The sequence below is a fragment of the Phoenix dactylifera genome, chromosome 6 (assembly GCF_009389715.1).
Source record: "Phoenix dactylifera cultivar Barhee BC4 chromosome 6, palm_55x_up_171113_PBpolish2nd_filt_p, whole genome shotgun sequence".
NCBI lineage: Eukaryota > Viridiplantae > Streptophyta > Magnoliopsida > Arecales > Arecaceae > Phoenix > Phoenix dactylifera.
In genome coordinates this window covers 17,843,250-17,863,114 of record NC_052397.1, presented here as the reverse complement: position 1 = coordinate 17,863,114, position 19,865 = coordinate 17,843,250, and the positions used below count along the sequence as shown (strand labels likewise).

Here is a 19,865-nt window from a genome sequence, read left to right as displayed (position 1 = left end):
TTATTAGCAGCACGTGGTTATAATTTCATAGGGCGATTGTTCTTTCCAATTGTAGCTCTAGCAACGCTTCCATCGGAATTTCTGGATTTGACCCAAAACTGGCCCACGCCGACGATGAGGAGAGTAATGTTTTCCAATTTGTACAAACTAAATCCCAATTCTTATATTAAATAACATATTCACAGACCTGCACTGCAATCGAAAGAGCCAGCAGTAGTAGCCTCCGTCCTATTTATCTTCTGCACACGCTACAATGCGGGTTCCCATCTCATGATCTGATGGACCCAAAGTTGCTCGAGAGTCGCTCGATGCGCGACCATAGTAGGCTACCCAGGGAAACCTTGGGGCGGTCTTCCTCCAGACTCCTGTTTCTTCTTTTTGGCGACGGATCCTTGCTCTTCTTGATAGGCGGCCATCCTGGATTCTCCTTGATCTCCAGGCTGACACTCCCACCGATCTCTCTCCTCACGGCCACCATCCTCTCCGGGTCCACCCCGCCCCCATAGGCGTCTGTGACGTAGAACGTCCCCACTGCCGTCTCCCCTCGTGTCGCACACTCCGCCCTCGTCAGCGAGAGGCCGTTCTCTCGGAGCACCCGGGTGACATCAGATAGCAGCCCCGGCCGGTTCCTCGTGCACAAATCCAGCCTCAATCCCTGCCAAGTGTTCAAACTGTTATCAGTTTCTAGCTAGCATTATTCTCAACTCTGGATCACAAACATCATATACACCAAACGCCTCTCTCTCTCTCTCTCTCTCTCTCTCTCTCTCTCTCTCTCATTTTTCAACTCACGTGAGAGACCCTCCGTTCCACGGCAGCCACCAAGCACCGGGTGACCCTCTGCCGCTCGCTCTCTGTATCCAAAATGGTGCACCCGTCCATGTGCCGGATATAGTACTCCTGCAGCAGCCCCAGTACTCACGGTCACGCATACGTCAATATAGATACCGCGTATCCCTTGTTATTGCGGGACTGGCGGCGGAAAAATCAAGTTTGAATAGGTTCGTTTATTTTATATATGCTATCTATCATTGGTACTCATTTTACCTGTAGGGCGAGAGGCCCGTGGGAGCTGACGGCGGCATGGAAGACGAGGTACTGCATGTCGGTGAGGGTGCAGACCGTGTCGAATAGGAGCTTGGGGCGATCCCGGCTCCTGACATTCACCACCGAGTACCCTCTCTCCATCCAGCTGTCGATGGACACCCTCGTCTCCATCCCCATCGACGATGAGGGCAGCCACCCATTCCTCCTGACCTCGATGTTGGCCGCCGCGAACTGGTCCGCTTCGGCCGGCGGCGGGGGCGGGCCGGCCTCGTAGTCGCGGTCCTCGCGCATCAGCTGGTGGAGACGGCGCTCGGTGTGGACGCGGCCGGGGAAGGGGCCGAACACCCGCACCCAGCGGCGCTCGCAGGGGCCCTGGTGGGCCCACACGACGCTGTCGACCTGGTCCTGGATGTGGGCCAGGCGGGCCGCGTCGGTGATGGCCCGGCCGGTGGACCGGTCGGCGACGTAGGCGATGCAAGCGGCGCGCTGTTTGTGGGTCCAGACGTGGACGGCGACCACGTAGCAGGCGAGCGCAGTGACGACGGCCGAGATCTCCGATAGGAGGCCCGGCCGGTCGGCGGCGGTCAGCTCGAGCGCGGTGTGCTCCGAGGCCAGCCGGTGGCCGGGGCCCACCAATTTCCCCAAGCACGTCCGCACCTCCCCGGGGCCCGCTCCGCTCCGCTCCACCACCAGCGACTGTATCATCACTCATCATCAACATTTTGTAAAGCAGCGAAATAAAAGTATCGTATAACAGCTTTTTTTGATTTTAGAATACCTTCTGGATGTAGCGGATGAGGGTGGGTTCTGCGAGTTTCCTGCCGAGGTGGTCCGTCACGTGGAACACTGCACCACCACCGACGTATATTTCAGCCAGCTGCCGGTGAAAAATAAACACCTAGATGCCGTGTTGGCTGCCTATCGGGCCAAGAACACGAGTGGGGATTCTATATTTCTATAGATAGAGAGAAGGTAACGGCGTATACCATCCATAAGCCATCCACCGTCGGATGAGATGTAGGATTTGGAGATGACGAGGTCGAGCTCGCTGAGGACCTGTACCATGTCCAGCAGTATCCCATGCCTGTTGGCGCTGTCCACCTGGATTGCGAGAAGCCGAAAGCTTTTCACTATTTTTATCTCTTCAATAAGAAACCAATGTATTTGTCTATCTATTTAGATCTGTGCTCCTTTTATTTCATGAGATAAGTAAAATGGCGGGAGTTCCATTAAGACATTGCGATGCCTTCGTTAACACAAAGAAAACATCCAAGTGTCTCTTTTTTTATATATATTTTTATCAAGCAACTCATAGCGTGAGAAACGTAGCAGTCATTTGGCAAAGAATTCACGCGTTAAAGTCGTTAAGTTAACGGATAAACCTCGCGGTAGATCCGTTACGCTATATCGATGGAAAATCTGAATTCCAGCTTAGAGAGACTTCAACTATTTAGTCGGTTAAAAACAAATAATCATATGTTACCAAAAAATAAATAAATAAATAAACGACGCTTCTGGTGGGCCAGTAGATGACACGTGGCAAATCACCGTCTAACCGAGTTCCAATAAGAGTCGGGTTCTGATCCCTAGAGGTAACGAATGGCCGCATATCACCGGGGTGGTTCTATATACACCCCCCCTATTGCTCAGGACACCCCCCAAAAATTAAAAAAAAATTAAATACTCTCTACACCCCCCATTTGCTAAGGACACCCCTAAAAAATTAAAAATTCCTAAATTACCCCCCACCCTCCCCACCCCCTCACCTAAATTGCTCTCTACACCCCCCAAACCCCCCCCCCCACCCCGCTCTTCCCCTCCAAAACACCTCGCCAACGCCCAAAACCCCCCCCGTTCCCCTTTCTCCCTCTCGTCGCCGGCATTCTCCCGATCTCCGACCACCTCGCCGGCTTCTCCCGAAATTCTTTTTTTTCACGGTTCGTGCTCCGTTCGGCACTGGATCGCCGAACAAAAGGCTTCTATTCGGCTGAACAATGCCGGACAGAAGCCTTCTGTTCGGCACTGTGCAGCCGAACAGATCTGTTCGGTTGAGGGTTGCCGAACAGAAGGCTTCTGTTCGGCACTGTTCAGCCGAACAGAAGCCTTTTGTTCGGCGATCCAGTACCGAACGGAGCACGAACCGTGAAAAAAAAAAAAATTTCGAAACAAGGTGGAACACGTACCTTTGCGGCCGATTCTTCGTCCCAAATCACTAGTTGCTTGTCCATGCTTCGAATGGGGCTTAAATCTCCTTCAAAGATCGCCTAAACGATGTAAATGGATCGAGGGGTTTAAGGGGGGTTTGAGGGATTTTTTTTTTTTTCTTTTCAAAACGAAACGGAGAAGGAGGAAGGGGGGTGTATGAGAAAATTTCAAGGGCAATATGGTAATTACACTAAAGGTTAGTTTGGGTATTTTCTTTTTGGTTTTTGGGAGGTGTCCTTAGCAATAGGGGGCGGGGGGGGGGGGGGGGGGGGGGGGGGGGGGGGGTGGTATATAGAACCACCCATATCACCGGGTCCCGCTGAGATCCCACAGCCACAAAAAGACGTGGTTCTCTCTCATTATCTCATCACTGCCACCCGAACCCTCGGAAGCCAGGATTCGTCAAAACTACTAGGCTTCGCCGCTATCACCGGATTATTAATTTTTTTTTTAGAAAAAACCAAAGGGAAAGGGGGATAGGAAGCTGTCGGGTACCTTTACAAGGGTGCAGTCTTCACACGTCTCGTTATCGACACAGACTCTGGATCGAGGACCACCACCACCACCACCACCACCACCACAGATTGAATTAAACTCGTTAAAAAGGAACAATAGATTCCGCAGAACAAAGAGATTAAAGTTGAAGAGGAGAGAGATAGTGGACCTGGGAGGATGGATCCGCTCGATGAGGGAATCGTAATCGGGGTCGAAGTAAGGCCCGTACGACGCCCCTCCTCCTTCCATCCCTGAAAGCAAAACGAAAAGCAGATCGCATTCTCCCATAAAAAAAAACCTCCTTGATTGTATTGAAAATCGCGTATTGCAGACGTTTCCACATAAAATTGAAAAAGAAAATGTATACTAGCGGCAAAAACCCCAAAAGTAAAGTAGATCTTTAATTCGAGAAAGTCGGCAATGCAGCAGTGATTCAGAATCACCTCTCTTCTCTGTTCTCTGAAGTGCCATGCGGATCGGAGAATCCACCACGATACTGATATATCTCTCGTGCGGTAGGGCCAAGGACAGACCCCAGAGAACGATGGATCCCTGAGGAGAAAGTTAGGCTGGATCCTAGAAAGAGAGGAGAAAGTTAGTTAGGGAGGAAAAGAAAAAGAAGAGCAAAAGAAAAGAAAAGAGTATGGGGCTGGGAAAGAAGACAAGAAAAGGAGACAAAGAACGAAAGCCTAACAAACAAAACAGAGGAACGGTAGGAGGAGGAGGGCAGAACGAACCAGAGCTTCTCCCGTGCGCCCTTCTCTTCTTCTCTTTTTCCTCCTTTCTTTCTAATCTTCCTACCTTTCTTCCTCCCTCCCTCTCTCTCTCTTGCGCCCCTCCCTGAATCCTCCTCCGAAAGAGTGCGGGATGAGATAGAATTTATTTATAGGCGTCGCGACGCGAGAGGCGGAGAGAGAGCGGCGGGATCCATCTGGCTGCATCTGCCACGGAACCGGACACGTGTCGTGGTGGTGCAGGAGAGCTCCATTGCCCGAGCGCGGCGGCTCGCTCCGTTAGAGCGACACCCTCGGACACGTGCTCTTTGACGGGGTTCTCCCTATCCAAGCTCCCGTGAACATTACGCTCGCTCAACATGCGCCTATCATCACCACACGTGGCGCCGCTCTAAAATCACACGCCCACACCATGTCTTCTTTTTCTTCCAAAAAAATATATATTAGTTACAGAATTCGCTCTAAGATAGATTTATACTAGTCATTAACAGCAATTATAACGAAAAGTAATGAAAACAGATGCTCGAGGCACCGCATGCCTCGAAAGAGGGAAAAAATAAGTCATCTAAAAATATCTGAAATATTATCTTATCCAAATGAAAAGGCAAAAGATGCCACTAACAATTATTATTTCAGAAATATAATGGTCATAACTCATTAAAACAAAAACATATTTGACTGTTATTCAAATTCTGCTATTAGTATTCACAATATAATACGACTATACGAGGCCTTCAAAACCATTATAATTACCATTATAGTTGTTGTGTTAAATATTAGGGACAGCTTTATTAAAACAATTCTAGTCACACTTGTAGTTTTCAAGCATTTTGTCCTTAAGTGGCATTGTTAAATGCCCGTTTCAAGTTGTTTCAAAATCTAAAAGCTTTATCTTTTTGATTCAATCATGCAACATCACATCAAAGTCATTTAAGACAAAAAAAAAAGAAGAGAAAAAACAATTGCCATCGATTATCTAATTCCATGTATTAATCAAATGATTAAGTGAATAAAAATCAACATTTGATGTTGATAAGCATTAGGCTTGTAAAACATTTGCTTCGTACAGTTATCAAATAAGTATGCAAGCAACGATACGTGAACAAATTTTTTTGTTCCACTTTGGATGTTAGCAGACTTCCAAAATCTTCCTTTGCTAACAAGCGGTTGTGAATGAACTGTATCATGAGGTGTGCGAAATTTCGTATGATAGATTTAGAATGATAAGAACCATATCTGTTGGAAAACTCTAATAGCTCCATTATGGCATTCACACAAAACCCTTTCTCTTGTCATCACCTTTCAATTTTTAAGGTAATAATTTCGTGCCATGCTAGTATGCTGTCAATTCGGACTTATCTCGCTACTGTGCATGCCAACAAGATGACAGCAGGAGTCGAAATGCTTAGCACTGCAGCATGAGATCAGACTTAGATTGAGTTCAAATAAAGGAACATCAAATGATTGATTGATATCAACGATTGGTCGAAAGCTCTTCGTATTACATTTGAGGCATAGGCAACAGAAATATCTGTGCAACAGACAAACACGCTAACTTCTCATGACCAGAATGATGAATCAGATGATTATCCAATTGGTCAAAAATATTTAAGAAAACTCTACAGATATGGTTCTAGAAAGAGATTAACGGCTGGGAAAGGTCCCAAAATAAATGGATACACGCATTAGATCATCATGGATATGGTTCTCCAAGATATCTCCTAGATAAGATGCACCACTGACTTCAACTGTCTTTTCAACAGAGATATTTTACGGATGTTTGGGACCTAAGATGCTTTACCTTGAAGCTAGGACTTAAAAGCACGACAGCCTGACATTTTCAGATATCATGGATGGATTGACGCGTCTTCAGCTGCCATCACACATGCACAAAAAATACGTCACCAGCTAAGCCCTTCTACAAGAAGCAAGACACTGAGACATTGGTTTTTAAAGATAAAAAGATAGTTTGACTGCTATAATCTAAGACTTAGAATGAAATTAATTTTTCTAAAAAACGAGGAGAAGAAAATAAGGATAGGCAACTAAATTCCAAGCAAACCTGGTTCGGAACCCAAGCTCCCTCGATAGCTTTACTTACCACAAAATGATCCATGCTCGGATAACATGATCGGGGTCAGCAACAGTAGGCTTGATTTAATTAATTGGGCATCAATTCATATCTTATACAATATCTCAAATGTCTAAATATGAACTAAAATTAGGGCTCTTAATTTATGACGTAGTTCGGACTTTTCACAAAAGGAAAACAAAAGGTTCTGCCACAGCATAAGCGATGGTTTTAGAAATATATGCAGGATGTTGTTGGGCTTGATTTGACTGGCATTATCCTTAGCACGCAGCCGATCAGCTAACAGCTTCAATAAACCTACAAGAATCTACCTGTGCCAAACTTGAGGGTTATTGGACCTGAGCCATTCGCTGGTATAGCTCAGTGCAGCTTGACTTGTGGACACCCCTAGCAAGGCTAGCATTAAATTATGGACCCTTGAGAAGATGTTGGCACTCACCTTCTTCAATAATGAAGTAACTTAGTTGAGAAACAGGGAAATGAAATTAAGGGACAAAACAATCCTGCAACTCTGAGAGAATCTAGAACAAAGATAACAAATTAATCTTGGTCGCAGAATATGAAAGCCAAAAGTGTACGTTTCATTCATAATTAGTATTTAGATCTTCTTAATGTTGATAATCATTAAACTGTCAAAACATACAAGCAGAACAACAGCAGAATAGTGCAAATGTGTCTTTAGGTCATGACATGAGCGAAAGTAGCGAGAACAATAACAAGAAACTGAAGGAAAATTTGACAAGACTGTGACGTTACTTCAGTCTATCTGAATCAGGTGCCTGATATTTTTGAGAAGGGATGCCGAAGAAAGGTTTCAAACTGAAATCATGTGAATCTTATTTTATTTCTAAATCATATGACTGGAAGTATTGGCTGCTCTGGTAGACAACTGTGGTTTCCCAGAGTGAAGGGCATGCATCAAAACAATGTTCTAACAACAGCCACCTATGTTGTTAACACAAAATCATATCAATGAAGTATTGGCCAGCTTGATTAGATAACTATGTTATGAAGTCTATGTGATGAAGAATAATACATGCTAATCAAGGAGTACAAACCTGAACTGGATCTGATATCATCCCTTGCATTCATTATCGAGTAGGGTTGTGCTGGAGGGAACTTCAATGCTACCACATGATGGAGTTTAGACGATAAGGGAAGCACATATTTCCCATCAGTAATCCTCTATATTAGGCCTAGCAAACCCCTCCTGTGGAACTGCAGCCTTGATTTGCATAATTAGTCTCATAACCCAGGCCTGCAATTTGGACCCTAGCATCTGATAAAACCCAGTAGTTGGTATCCATCTGCAAAACAAAGTAGACTTCTTATATAATGCATAATATACATTTGGTAAATCATTATAAATTAAGGAAACCATTTAGTTCAAAACTGAAAGGCAGCATTCTCACCATACTTCACAAAATAAAGAAATAAATACGGGGGCTGAACATCTTCACAATAAATAGCAATGACAACACCAGATTGTGGATTTTTTCCTTTTTGGTACAAATGCAAGGACATTTGTTTTAATAACCAGTACCAGATATTAGATCAAAAAAGAGGCAAGAATGTTTTATCTAGAGTTAAAACATGGCAATTTGGTGGATTTAATTTCTGTTCTTTCACATCATTTGGTTTTATCTTAAGGTAAACATGAATCCAAAGTGATATTCTGTATGAATGATTTTTGTTTTCCTGCAACACATTCTTTGGGAAGCCAAACTTCAAATAACTCTCATGCTTGGCAAAAGTCCCGCATGTCACATGAAATAAAGAGGTTTTTCAACAGTATCAACAATCACCTGAGGCACAAATATTAACGATTCAGATTCAAATAATACAAATATACAATGTAAAACAAATGCATATATCCGTAATAATATTTGAGACAAATGCTGACAAGTAATTTTCATCATGAAGCATTCTCATATTATAAAATGGACCATATGTCATGGATGATATTGAGATATATTCACTTTGATCCGATAGCTTTTGTTGCTTTGTGAACTAAAATATATTAATAGGGATAGCAATTATGACATGATTACTAATAGAATGACAAAAATTTGCCCATTACCTTTCTGTACTTGACATCTGAAGGAACAAATTTCATAACTCCACCACCAAAGCCTTTTAAAGAATTTAAATCAGATAATACTTTTCGTTATGTAACAAACTTGAACCTCAACTTCCATCAACTTACCTCTCTTCTCATTTTTGGCCATTGCCACATTTGCTTAAGTATAGGTTGGTCATCAAAGGCAAGGTTTGAAGTATTGGTACTGGCACCCCTACTGATGCCTTACCACTACAGCACTACGGTCATGGATGGGTGCTATATGGTAGTATCAACACACAATATGGGGGTTATACTAGCATTGGTATCATACCAGTATGGGGGTTATACTAGCATCAGTAACTGGTGTGATCCAGTACGGTCGATGTGTACCAATACACACTAATAATTTAACCTTGATTAAGGCTTCCATATGCTCTGTGAATGCCTCAAATTCACTAAGAAATAGTAAGAATATAAGAATGTTCTAGATGACAAGAGCCATTACCAGGTATGGATTTATTGGATCCATGGTGCTATTCAGGACAATTCTGTACCCCTCTGGGGATAATTACTAGCATACCTGGTAAAGAGGAAAGATTTGCTAGAAGCACCAAATAGAACACATATAGGAAAATATTTTCTCCATGTCTTTGCTTCTTCCTGCTTCATCAGGATCTTAGATTTCTGAAGAAATGCCACAAATGCTTTAGCTGCAAATATGGTTCTCTTATAGAAGTACAGATGGAGGTATTGAAAACTAGGTGAAAAACAAATGCTAATAGTATTAGCATACCTGAAAATTTCAAAATGATACTGCACACCAACAAATGAAACCTGAAAGCATGAAGAGCCCTTTGTGTATTTTCCCTTATATGATAAAAGCTACCTAAGACACTTGGGAGGAATTACAGAAAAAGAGCAACCATTAGATATATTATTAACCAATATCTACAAACAACGTATTCATGGCAGTTTGGCGAACACAAGATTTTATAAATGAGAGGCTTTCAGTTTTTTTTTCCTTGGGAGATGTTCAGATTTGCCCTTTGAGGAAAATTGCCCCAATTAACTCCAAAAATCTGCATACCAAACACGACCAACTACAACTAGTGAATGGTTCAGAATATAAAAGCCACAAGCCACATATCCAATTTCCAGCCTTTATAGTGTTGATTTGCACGAAGAGAATTGTTAAAGAAAACTTGTTAATGTATGTGCATTACTTAAAGTGTTAAAGTCATGCTATTCGCTGGCATACTAATAGCATTGACATCATCATCACCTTACTGTATAATTGGGCCTTGACATATCAAGCTCCCAATCAAAAAGATTTGGTAAAAATTTCAAAGCATTAAGTTAATATTCAAGATAATCAATACATGTAAGTCCCCTCCTAGCCTCCAAGAAAAAAGATGCAGGATTTTCCTTACAAATGTAGTTTGTCAAAGAATATGAAAGCTGAAGCTGAAAAAAGAAAAAAATTACTAAAGAAGTTGTAGCTGTGAAAAATCCAAAAACTGAAATTTTTGGTTGGAGGGACTTCTCACCAATATATGTGTAAAAGTTGGATATTCAGATTTACTGTAATCTGCAACCTTGGACCTGCCGTAGATACTATCTTCTTTTATACTGGTGTGCAGAGAAGAGTGGCAACTGGTAATTACCAAAGGATATCCACAATAATTGTCCACTAAATTGATTTGCAGTTTGATGGCCTTCATTCCTTAGCTTCAAGGGCATAGGAAATGTCATACATCTGATTCATATTATAATCAAAAAATGAAGGTGAGTGGTCTAAACTTTACAACTCATAATTGCTAAAATAGAGTAAATCTTATCTTAGAAGGTTGAAGACATGAGTTAAATATGATTGACAAAGTGTTGATGTGATAAATAATATACTCCTGAGGTATCACATCTCCAATTAGACATGTCAATGCTGTGGAGTTATAGAGACATCTCGAACTGGTGAACCACACACTCATCCTCTATATCCATTGCATTTGCCAGTTCACTGCTCATATAGATGTACATATATTACTGAGATGAAGACACGATCGAGGCTGAGTGTGTGTGCGTGTATATATATATATATATATATATATCTTCATAGTTGCATCAATCACAATAAAATGGGATCGCTGCCCTTCCTGGCCCTGCTGTAACTATGACCGAGCAGTTCCTAAATCCAGTCACTGAATTCAAAGAGTGCATTTTTGATTCTGCTGCCATTACTCTTCCTGTATCAGGAGAGCATCAATACTCTTCCTAAATCCTGTCACTTAATCCAAGAAGCATAACACTGTTTTCTATTCATTTGTCGAGGCAAAAAAAAACATCAATGCTACCATTAGGTCTTCTAGTGTTTAGCTTGTATCTTCTCTTGCCATAACGAGTATTATATAATCTCCACCTTCTGTTGATGTTATCATCATCAACACAAAGCACAATTGTACTCCCAATGCAGCATAACAAACATAAATTACAACCAAAGAAGAAAGCAAGAATGATTTGCGTTATAGAAATTGAGCGGAACAATCGATCTCCACATGTAATTAACAGTGATTAAATGGTTTCAAAGTGGCATCCATAATTCCATAGATGGGCGTTAACTCACAGGGGTTTTCGTGGAAAGGTTCGCGGCCAAGAAGCAATCGCGATGCTCATCCGGTGTTCGTCGACGCTCGTCGAGAAATCGCCATGAGAAATGGGAAGAGATTGGAATCGATCACGAGGCTTGGCTTGATTCCGGATCGACGAGCGGGGACAGAGGTGAAGGTGGGATTGGGGTTTCGACGGAGGGGTCTCGTGTTGGGTTGGTGAAAGGGGGGAGGGGATTTTTTTTTCGTAGTTGGAGGGAAAGCGTTGATGGAAGACGAGCGGTTAAAAAGCAGCAAATGGACTTCACGTGGGAAGGCGTCTTCTATTGGTCTTCACGTGATTGGCCATCAATAGATGATGAATAAAAAAAAAATTAAAAACACAAACGAAACGCAGGAAACTTTTCTTTTAGATAGCCGTGATTAAAAATAAAAACTAGGGAGAGGAGGTTTCCCGCCCTAGGAATTAACTGGGATTTTAAAATTTTAAAATAAACAATTTTTTTTGGTGGATAAAATTGGAAAAAAAATTGATGTGGAAGACCATCGGTGCAGCTAGTAGAATCAAGAGCTATGAGCTACAATCTAAGGGCACGTACAATTTTGTAATTTTTTTGGAAGATTTTCACAAGTTATCGTGGGATTGATCTTTTTTTTGTTTTTTTTTTGCTTAAGTCATAGGTTTGCTCTTTGGGACCAATAAATAGTGTCAAGGATTCCTACCATATTTGCTGCCCGAGACGAGTTGGTCGATTATAGAATTATCAAATCTTTATTTGTCACTTGATAATTCTTTTCAGAGTGCTTATTACAGGCAGCCGGTGAAATTTTAATTTCTAGAATTTGTGGTAGCTATAAATTTAATTTAAAAGAAAAGTGAAGCCGAGCAACATTTTTGGTTTCAATCCTGCATTTCGCAACGGAAAGGAGAGTGTATACGGAGGGAAAGTCCAAAAAAATAGATGAATAAATAGGTACATAAACGCAATATAAAACGAAACAGCCTGGAGAATAAGAGGATTTTTTTAAAATTTTTCCTGTCAAAAATTAGGCAACATCTTATTGCTACTCTTACAAAAAAGCGATCGGAGAAGGGATGCATTCCATAGCGACACATGTAACGATGGACACGATGAAAGAATGAATGAATGAATGAATGAGATCGTTGTACAGCACTAGTTAGGAGATCTAAAGTGACGAGGGGGGGCGGAGAAAATGAGAGCAACTTCAGGAAGAGATGGAGATCTTGCCGGGGCGATCGGCCGCCTTGAGCGTTTGATCGATGATGCGCTGCGCCCGCAAGCTGCGGATCTTCACCTTCAAGCTGCCGCTCTTCTCCATCCTCGCGTACATCTTACTCTTCTTCTTATTCTTCTTCTTCAGAGATTTCATCACCTTTGCCTTTATAGAATCCACGATGCTCCCCAGCATCAGAGCCACCTTTCCCTCTCTTTCTCTTCCTCCTCCTCGTCTCGAATTCTCTTCCGTTCCTTCTGAATTCATTGCTTGCTTCGTTTGAGTGCGTAGAGATCCGTTCTTCTTCCCCTTGTCCTATATATATATCAATGCGGAAGGGACGGTGGTGGGTGGGTGGGTGTTACGTTTCGATCGACTGTTACGTACATTCCTTCCCGTCGAATAAATTAATCGACTATATATTTATTCGTGGTTAAGGCTGTTAGGGAGTAGCCCGGGTGGTGGTGCGTGATCGGGTGGTCCCCGTAATTATCTGCAGAGACAAAAGCAGAGGGCCGTTACGATGACGACAAAATAGCAGATTTGTTTTGAACAGCTGGATTCGATATCTGCTGCAGATCAATCGGGCTGTTCATATGAACAGCTCGGGACTCGGCTCCAGTATCTGATTCTATTCTGCGCCACTTTGTTCAAACGACATGCAGGTGGGTCCACCGTTCCCCGCTATATTCGCTGCTCCATGGCCGTAGTGCCTTGAGTGCCAAGGGGGATGAGATTTAAGATCATGGTCCACGTTCCATTTCAGTACAGGAAGGCAAATGGGACAACAGGCTGCATATTCCACGGAAGGTACCTTTGGGTCTCGAAGAGAGAGCAGTCTAGTACGCTGCAGAATTGTGACGCACAGCAATTCTCACTTAAATCGTGGAAGCTAACTTGCGAATGAAAAGTAAAGAGCTGAATATAATATGAGTGTATGGCCGTGCCATCATTTACGATCTGAGGCTGCTACCTGTGCTTTTCCTTCTGAGTCCTAAGGCAACCAATCACCAGCAAGATGACAGATACTACATCCTCAAGACAAAAATTGTTTAATGATAGCCAAAAAGAAAAAGAAAAAGAAAACAGAGTCCACTTACTTCTTCACACAATTTCTAATGGTTGTTCTTTCGAAATTTTATTGAATATAGTGTGCCCTGCACCGATATCATACAATGTATCTCAAAGATTAAGCTCCTTTCTCATTGTGCCAACTGCTAGCTTGCTGCTGAATTGCTCTCCGTAAGCAGGCACCATCCTTAGGCCTAGTGTGGTCTCTGCACAGAGCTGGACAATCATTGCCTTGAAACTTTTTGATGAATCAGAAATTCAGTTTCTTCGCAGTTTATCTGCAATTCAACCCTAATTTCAGGAAGCCAAAAAAAAAAAGAAACTATCAATGCATTCTAACAAACGCATACACAAGGAAGATTCAGAAAAATATGTCATTATCAAAACCTCTTGGCAAGGCCCACTAACAACTTAATAGTGCTTTACCTATTGGTACTATTGGGGCTTTACTTTTTGAGCATCAGACCATAGCATGAGGGTTGCTAGTAGAGTGATGGCAGCCGTTTCAACTCGCAGTCGGCATGGACCAAGACCAACAGCAGTAGCACCGGCCTTTATCAACAGCTTCACCTCCTCCTCTGTGAAGTCTGAAACAGCAATAGATCTACCATAAGTTTCTTCTCTTTAGAAACCTTTCAGATGGTGCTCAGATGCCCATTATACTACCGTTAAACATCTGCAACGCACACTTAAGAAGGGTGAATGGAGGGAATCACATGTAATCAAGTTCTATTTCTATATTTATGGATATTAAAAACCATAATCCTTTTTTGTTTTATGCGTTTTCTTTTCTCCTTTAAAAAACTGAAAACTGAACTGTGTAAGGTGTTTTAAAAAAAGGAGGGAGCATATATAGGACAGCATTTGCAAACAGGAAGCTCAGTGCCTCACAGAGTCACAGACAGGTAGCTTAAAGTACATCATAATAGAAGGGATAAAGGTAGCGGAGTGGTAAATTTGGTCTCCGTTAAAAAATAACTTCCAGTTTAGTTGATAAGAGGAGACATAAGACAGGAGGGGGGAAATGTGAGAAATTGTTCTTTAATAAACTGAAAAGCATAAATATCCCTCAAGAATTTAACAGTCTTGCATGTGTATATTGATGGTTTTTGAGATTTATGCTTCAACTAAAGTACTAATATTACCATTCCACTGGAAAATTTACCATATCAGATCTGGTGTTCCAATATAAGATCATTTTACAGCATAAAGATATGAAGACGGCCTAAATGAACATCACTATGTAGAGTTTAAAATAATTATTACAAGACACTCCTACCGATCATAAAAGGAAAAGGTCCATTCTGCAGGTTGTGTGTAAAACATTTAAGGCTTTCGGACAAGTATAGGCTCGGAAAATAACATTTTTTAAACCAATCAGGTAAATACTCCCCAAAAAATCAACAAGGCAAAAGCCAGAGTAGGTAGAATGCGAATTTAGTGACAAGTGCATGGTGTAAAGAACGCTAGCTTAATTTGAATATACAAGAAGAAGAAGGATTAGGATGTCAGTCATAAAATTAAAACAGGACTACAGAAGTGGAAATGAGCTTTTAGAGTGTAAGAACATCATGGTATGCTAACTGACTTTATTGCATATATGCACATGTTGTACAGCAACAGTGACAAGGACACCAAAGGAATGCAGCAAAAATGAGCATCTCAGTATGAACATAAGACGGAATACATATTGTAGACAGTTGTGCACACCAGAAAGATCTTAGGAGCAGCAGCAATAGCAGATTTCAAGCAGAGAGATCTTTTCAGATGATCTGGACAGGTATAGTATTGAACATAAACAGTTTGAGAAGACTCGCATTAAAGATCAAAAAGCAGAAGAGAAATCCTACTGCTTGGATTGAAATTCTGAGCACTCCTAATTCATTTGATAGAACTTCACCATAAGTAGGATTAAATGGACCGATAAAATACAAAATATGATTCTGAACATGTATATATTAATTTTACTGAGAATTTTTGTGGTGGTCAATGATCATAGCATCATTTCAATCATTAAGAGGAGGTTCATGACCAAACTCAAGAAAAATTAACTTCAGTCTTCTAAAATAAGGAAAAATATTAATTTTTATAAAATGTAAAAGGAAAGATGCAGCCGAAATTATTATTCTTACTAAGTCTTATGATTAAAGTTTCTCTGACAATAAACTGCTCTGATAATTTAACATGTTAAAAAAGCCTGTTTACCCAGAAGATATGTATCAAGATAACTAAACCATATAGAACAAATAAAGCACGTGCTAGAAAGACAGGAGGTGGGGTGGTGGAGAGAGAGAGAGAGAGAGAGAGCAACTAACCCCCTTCTGGTCCAACAATCAAAAGCCCACTGGGTTGTCCACTTGATGAGGATAAGACGTTAATAAGAGGAGTTGCTTCTGCTGAAGCAAGAAAAGAGAATTTTGATTTGGCAACCTAGGATCACAAGAAACATGATGCACAATGGTCATAATCTGTGAAGCAAAAACATTCAATTACATTTTGGTCGAACCATGATATGTTAATTTTTTTTTTAAAAAAAAGAAGCTTAATGTGTCAACAAACTGCACTTATTTTTACATAGCCGGGTTTGCAAGTACTCTTCAAGTCTTAATTACTCAGATACTCCATAATCAAATCTCTACCTAATCCAAATTGATTTTGTTATAACTGGGCATCCTTATCCTGTTTATAATGAAACAAGTCATCTTGGGAGTTCAGCCCTTCCTTATTCCTGAGTTCTAAATGCAAGCTGATTCTTTAATAATTCATTAAAGTTTCTCACTTCCTCCCCACTCCTTTTTCCCCTTGAAAGTTAGTCTTTCCACATTTCCGGTTAAACATTTATGCCATCCCTAGTCTCATTGAATAATGCAAATAGCGTGCACATAATAAGGCTGTAATTTCTTTGAGAAATTTGAGGGCACAAAATTTTGGTCCCCTAAAGCATGGAGAACAATCTCTTGTGAGTACACAAGCTACATATTGCATTTCCTGTTTCATGCTAATCTATGTTACAGGTAAAACATCTAAGCTCCTGAATAATAAAAGGTATTATGCACTTGTACAAAAGTCATACTATGGTGTAATCCAGTATGAGTTATTTAAATTGTCAAAAAAAAAAAGGATCTAACCCAGTTCTAAAATATTTAGTATCAAAGAGAACTTACAACAGGCAAAAAGCTGTGAAATTTCATAGGAGGATTCAGAATCATTTCATGTAGCCGCTGACCTATGAAAAAGACATCATATGCTGGTGAGTAGAGAAGTAGAGTGAATGAATGATTTGCCACAATCTTGTCAAGAACTTCTGTTCTATAGCATTGACTTGCATGTATAAGAAAAACATAAATTCGTATTACAATGAATCTAAGAAGACAATTTATACATGCATACATGCATGCACTTGAAAAGAAAAAATCAGAAGAAGTGATTACTCTGTTTAACTGCAGCTAATATGACACGCTGTAACCTGTCTACCCGATTTTCTGTAATTGTAGGAGACCTCTCTGTCAGCAGGGGTGTTACACTACTAGCTCCCAATTCCTTAACAAATGACAGCAAATAACTAAGCCACTGCATCTGCAAATTTCAGTATAACAAAATTCTCCACATTTCACAAGTAGAAAAAAACATACAGTGCATTTCTCAATAAGCCAGTCAGCCCGACCACCTTTCAAGGTACCTGAAAGAACATAGCAAGAGATACATAGAAAAAAATACACAAATAGTATGGTAATGAAATTGAGTTTTTTTTTCGAAACACAAGTAAGACTCACCAAAAGCAGCAAATACATGCCACTGAATGCCCTGAGGAGCAATTATTTTTGGTTCCTCTAAAGCCATGACATCTAAACCAGTCCGATCGACTTTCTGTATGCAACCCTCAACTAGACCACCTATCCCATTGAAGAGCTCCACCCTTGCATTTTAGTACAGGAAATTCAGAAAAATGCTTACCAGTATCGAGAATAATTGTATCCAACCACCAACAGAGATGAGATCTGCCTACGATTATATTCAAGCATCAAAGGTAGAACCTAGGCATTGTCAAATATTATTGTATGAGAGTCGTTTCAAATATGATGACATAAAATGTGAATTAGTAGGCTAACGATCTACCCAACTAATAACCTATTTAGTTCAGCCAACACTTCTCCCCGCCTAAGAAAGAGGTATCTGTGGCTCATGCTGCACTTTGTTCTAGCACTCCTCTCTCTTCAAATCTTGGAATCTTGCTCTCTACTTTCTATTCACAATATTTTCTGAGAGCTTCACTGCTCCACTACACACTTGCACCAGATCTTTTCTAGGAAAAATATTCTAAATCTGAACATTTATCTTTCCTAGGAAATATATGTTGCTGACGAGCTTAATGAATTACCAATAAGTATCCACAATATGTAATATGCCATGCATCCTCTACGACCTCCTTTGTATAACCGCTCATTTGAGCATAAAAATATACAACTCGAATGCATTACATTAGATCACTCGTCTATCCTATTTCCAAGTTTCCATGTTCTGCTAGTACATGGGACCTTATGCCGTTGATCATTTCATCCCCTAAAACCAAGCTGGTAATCACTGCTTACCATCCTAATTTTTTCATCCTTCTTGGTTTTGCTGTTTTCTACTTCACTTCTCAATCCATAATATCCCGACCATATACTCCCTAAAATTCCAAAATATCCCTCGTAAACGATCGCACTTTGATGTTAAACTCTCCACATTCGAACCAAGAGATCAAGCATCACTTGAACTCACAGTAGATAAAGAACCAACCTGTCATTCACACCCAGGCGCAAGACCCTCGTCATGTGCCAGGACTCGTCACCTTGAACCCGAACAACACTTCCCTGTGCCAACATAACAAGGAAAGAAGATGGGTTGACATGAGGGAAAAAACAGAGGAACCGAGTGTTTGTAGAAATGCCTACAAGAAAAATGCGATACAATTAGAGCGACAGCACGGAGAGAGGAGTGCAGAGACGTGCCTTGGATGAGGGAAGGGATGGGGAGTGGAATCGAGGGAGACCGCCACGGGCTTGGCTCGCAGCTGCATCGGACGATTGGGCGCGGAGGGTGCGGAGGCTCCGCCACGAGAGGCAGAGGAGGCCAGGAAATGGAGTTCGTGCGGCGGGAGATGGCATTCCTGTCCTCGCGTTACTCCCCAGTAATAATCCACCCATGAACGATAAGTCCAGCTATGAAGGGAATTTGGATTTTGGAGACGATGCGGTTTATAGTTGGGGAAACCCAACACGGGGGCGGGCGTGGGAGATTAGGCTGGGTCGGATTGAATTGGGACTTGATTAAGCTAGATTAGATTGGATTGGGGCTGGTTTGAGCTAGTTTAGGTAAAGGACTGGGATGGGTTAGGAGATAGGTCATCGATGGGGTTGGATTGAGTGGAGCCAATGCAGAATTTTTTATTTTTTATTTTTTTTGGCGCACCGGCATCTCATGACATTCACGTGTGAGTACGCTATGAGGAATCAAAATATAAAATATGGGCTAGTCCCCTCGGAATGGAGTCAGTGCCATTCCAAGAGAAGACCTCGGAATGATGTACTGCGAAGGAGGCGATCCAGTCAGCCGCACTGCTCGCCTCCTAAAATACATATATAACTCTAAATAAGTCGAGACTCTCCAACATGTGGCAAACATTTTAGGCCAGTGAGTGTAGATCTGGCCTGGCATGCCCACACCTGATCCACTTAATCACTGTGGCCGAATCGTCCTTCAACAATATCCGCCGAGCCTCTAAGTGCACTCTGGCATGAACGAGGCCAGTTGGAATAAAATATGACCATTTGATTCAGAGCTAATTTTCTTTTAGGCTTAGCCAGTTGGAGCCGATCACTGGTACACACTTGTGGATCATATGTTTTGTATTTAGGGACAAGTTCTCATACGAAGATCCATGTGAATGTATATTTTGTTCTATCTTGATTCCTGACTATGTATTGGATATATTTTAAATATTTATATAAAATTAAAATTTTTAAAAAATGTCTTCTAGCTAGGAGTAAGATTTTGGATTGCGGCAACTAAGCCTCTTTATCCCAAGTTTATTCTCTGATAACTTGCTACCCAAGAAGGTATTTATGATCTGTTTTAATAAATTATTAAATGACCTAGCTACCCCATAAATTTTTGCATGATTAAGTTGTTGACTTGCCTTTCTCATTAAAAAACCAACTGTTAGTTTTGACACTCCAAAATACTACTCAAGAATAAGACTCAGTTGGACATCCATTCACATAAGCCACATTAATTTCTCCCATGCGGTGATATTGCGTAGTGTCGCATCCAGTGTGAATGAA

General features: G+C 41.3%; 2 protein-coding genes and 1 long non-coding RNA gene across 7 annotated transcripts; all 3 read right to left on the bottom strand.

Annotated features, from left to right (window-relative positions):
• Window positions 1-117: 117 nt before the first annotated feature.
• Window positions 118-4,901, bottom strand: LOC103707514 (ACT domain-containing protein ACR3-like). Of its 2 annotated transcripts, XM_008792034.4 has the most exons (9): window positions 4,485-4,901; window positions 4,191-4,323; window positions 3,917-3,998; window positions 3,748-3,793; window positions 2,034-2,148; window positions 1,826-1,893; window positions 1,048-1,743; window positions 793-900; window positions 118-655 (listed from the first exon to the last, which is right to left on the bottom strand). In XM_008792034.4, the coding sequence occupies exons 2-9, from the start codon at window positions 4,216-4,218 to the stop codon at window positions 269-271; spliced, it is 1,530 nt and encodes a 509-aa protein (XP_008790256.2). In that variant the 5' UTR covers window positions 4,219-4,323; window positions 4,485-4,901; the 3' UTR covers window positions 118-268. The 2 variants fall into 2 exon arrangements, with proteins under 2 accessions (XP_008790256.2, XP_026660629.2); XM_026804828.2 differs by lacking the exon at window positions 793-900.
• Window positions 4,902-7,631: 2,730 nt separating this feature from the next.
• LOC120111143 lies at window positions 7,632-13,212 on the bottom strand. The gene is made up of 3 exons (XR_005512284.1): window positions 11,253-13,212; window positions 9,429-10,391; window positions 7,632-9,319 (listed from the first exon to the last, which is right to left on the bottom strand). It is a non-coding gene; the product is annotated as an uncharacterized LOC120111143 (long non-coding RNA).
• Window positions 13,213-13,504: 292 nt separating this feature from the next.
• On the bottom strand, window positions 13,505-18,801 carry LOC103707515 (ribosomal RNA small subunit methyltransferase E). Of its 4 annotated transcripts, none has more exons than XM_008792037.4 (9): window positions 18,534-18,800; window positions 18,322-18,395; window positions 17,316-17,458; window positions 17,175-17,221; window positions 16,974-17,082; window positions 16,707-16,768; window positions 15,858-15,972; window positions 13,969-14,129; window positions 13,505-13,837 (listed from the first exon to the last, which is right to left on the bottom strand). In XM_008792037.4, the coding sequence occupies exons 1-8, from the start codon at window positions 18,726-18,728 to the stop codon at window positions 13,978-13,980; spliced, it is 897 nt and encodes a 298-aa protein (XP_008790259.2). In that variant the 5' UTR covers window positions 18,729-18,800; the 3' UTR covers window positions 13,505-13,837; window positions 13,969-13,977. The 4 variants fall into 4 exon arrangements, with proteins under 4 accessions (XP_008790259.2, XP_008790260.2, XP_008790261.2 ...); XM_008792038.4 differs by having other exon boundaries at window positions 13,542-13,833; window positions 18,534-18,801; XM_008792039.4 differs by having other exon boundaries at window positions 13,542-13,748; window positions 18,534-18,801.
• Window positions 18,802-19,865: the final 1,064 nt, after the last annotated feature.

Coding starts and splice junctions, on each gene's coding strand:
- LOC103707514 (XM_008792034.4), bottom strand. CDS start 4,218: ATGGCACTTCAGAGAACAGAGAAGAGAG. Junction 2,149..3,747: donor AAGACTGCACCCTTGTAAAG/GTACCCGACAGC, acceptor CTCGCAATCCAG/GTGGACAGCGCCAACAGGCA. Junction 1,744..1,825: donor TCATCCGCTACATCCAGAAG/GTATTCTAAAAT, acceptor GTGATGATACAG/TCGCTGGTGGTGGAGCGGAG.
- LOC103707515 (XM_008792038.4), bottom strand. CDS start 18,728: ATGGGTGGATTATTACTGGGGAGTAACGCGAGGACAGGAATGCCATCT. Junction 17,222..17,315: donor GCATGTATTTGCTGCTTTTG/GTGAGTCTTACT, acceptor ATGTTCTTTCAG/GTACCTTGAAAGGTGGTCGG. Junction 17,083..17,174: donor GGCTTATTGAGAAATGCACT/GTATGTTTTTTT, acceptor TCATTTGTTAAG/GAATTGGGAGCTAGTAGTGT.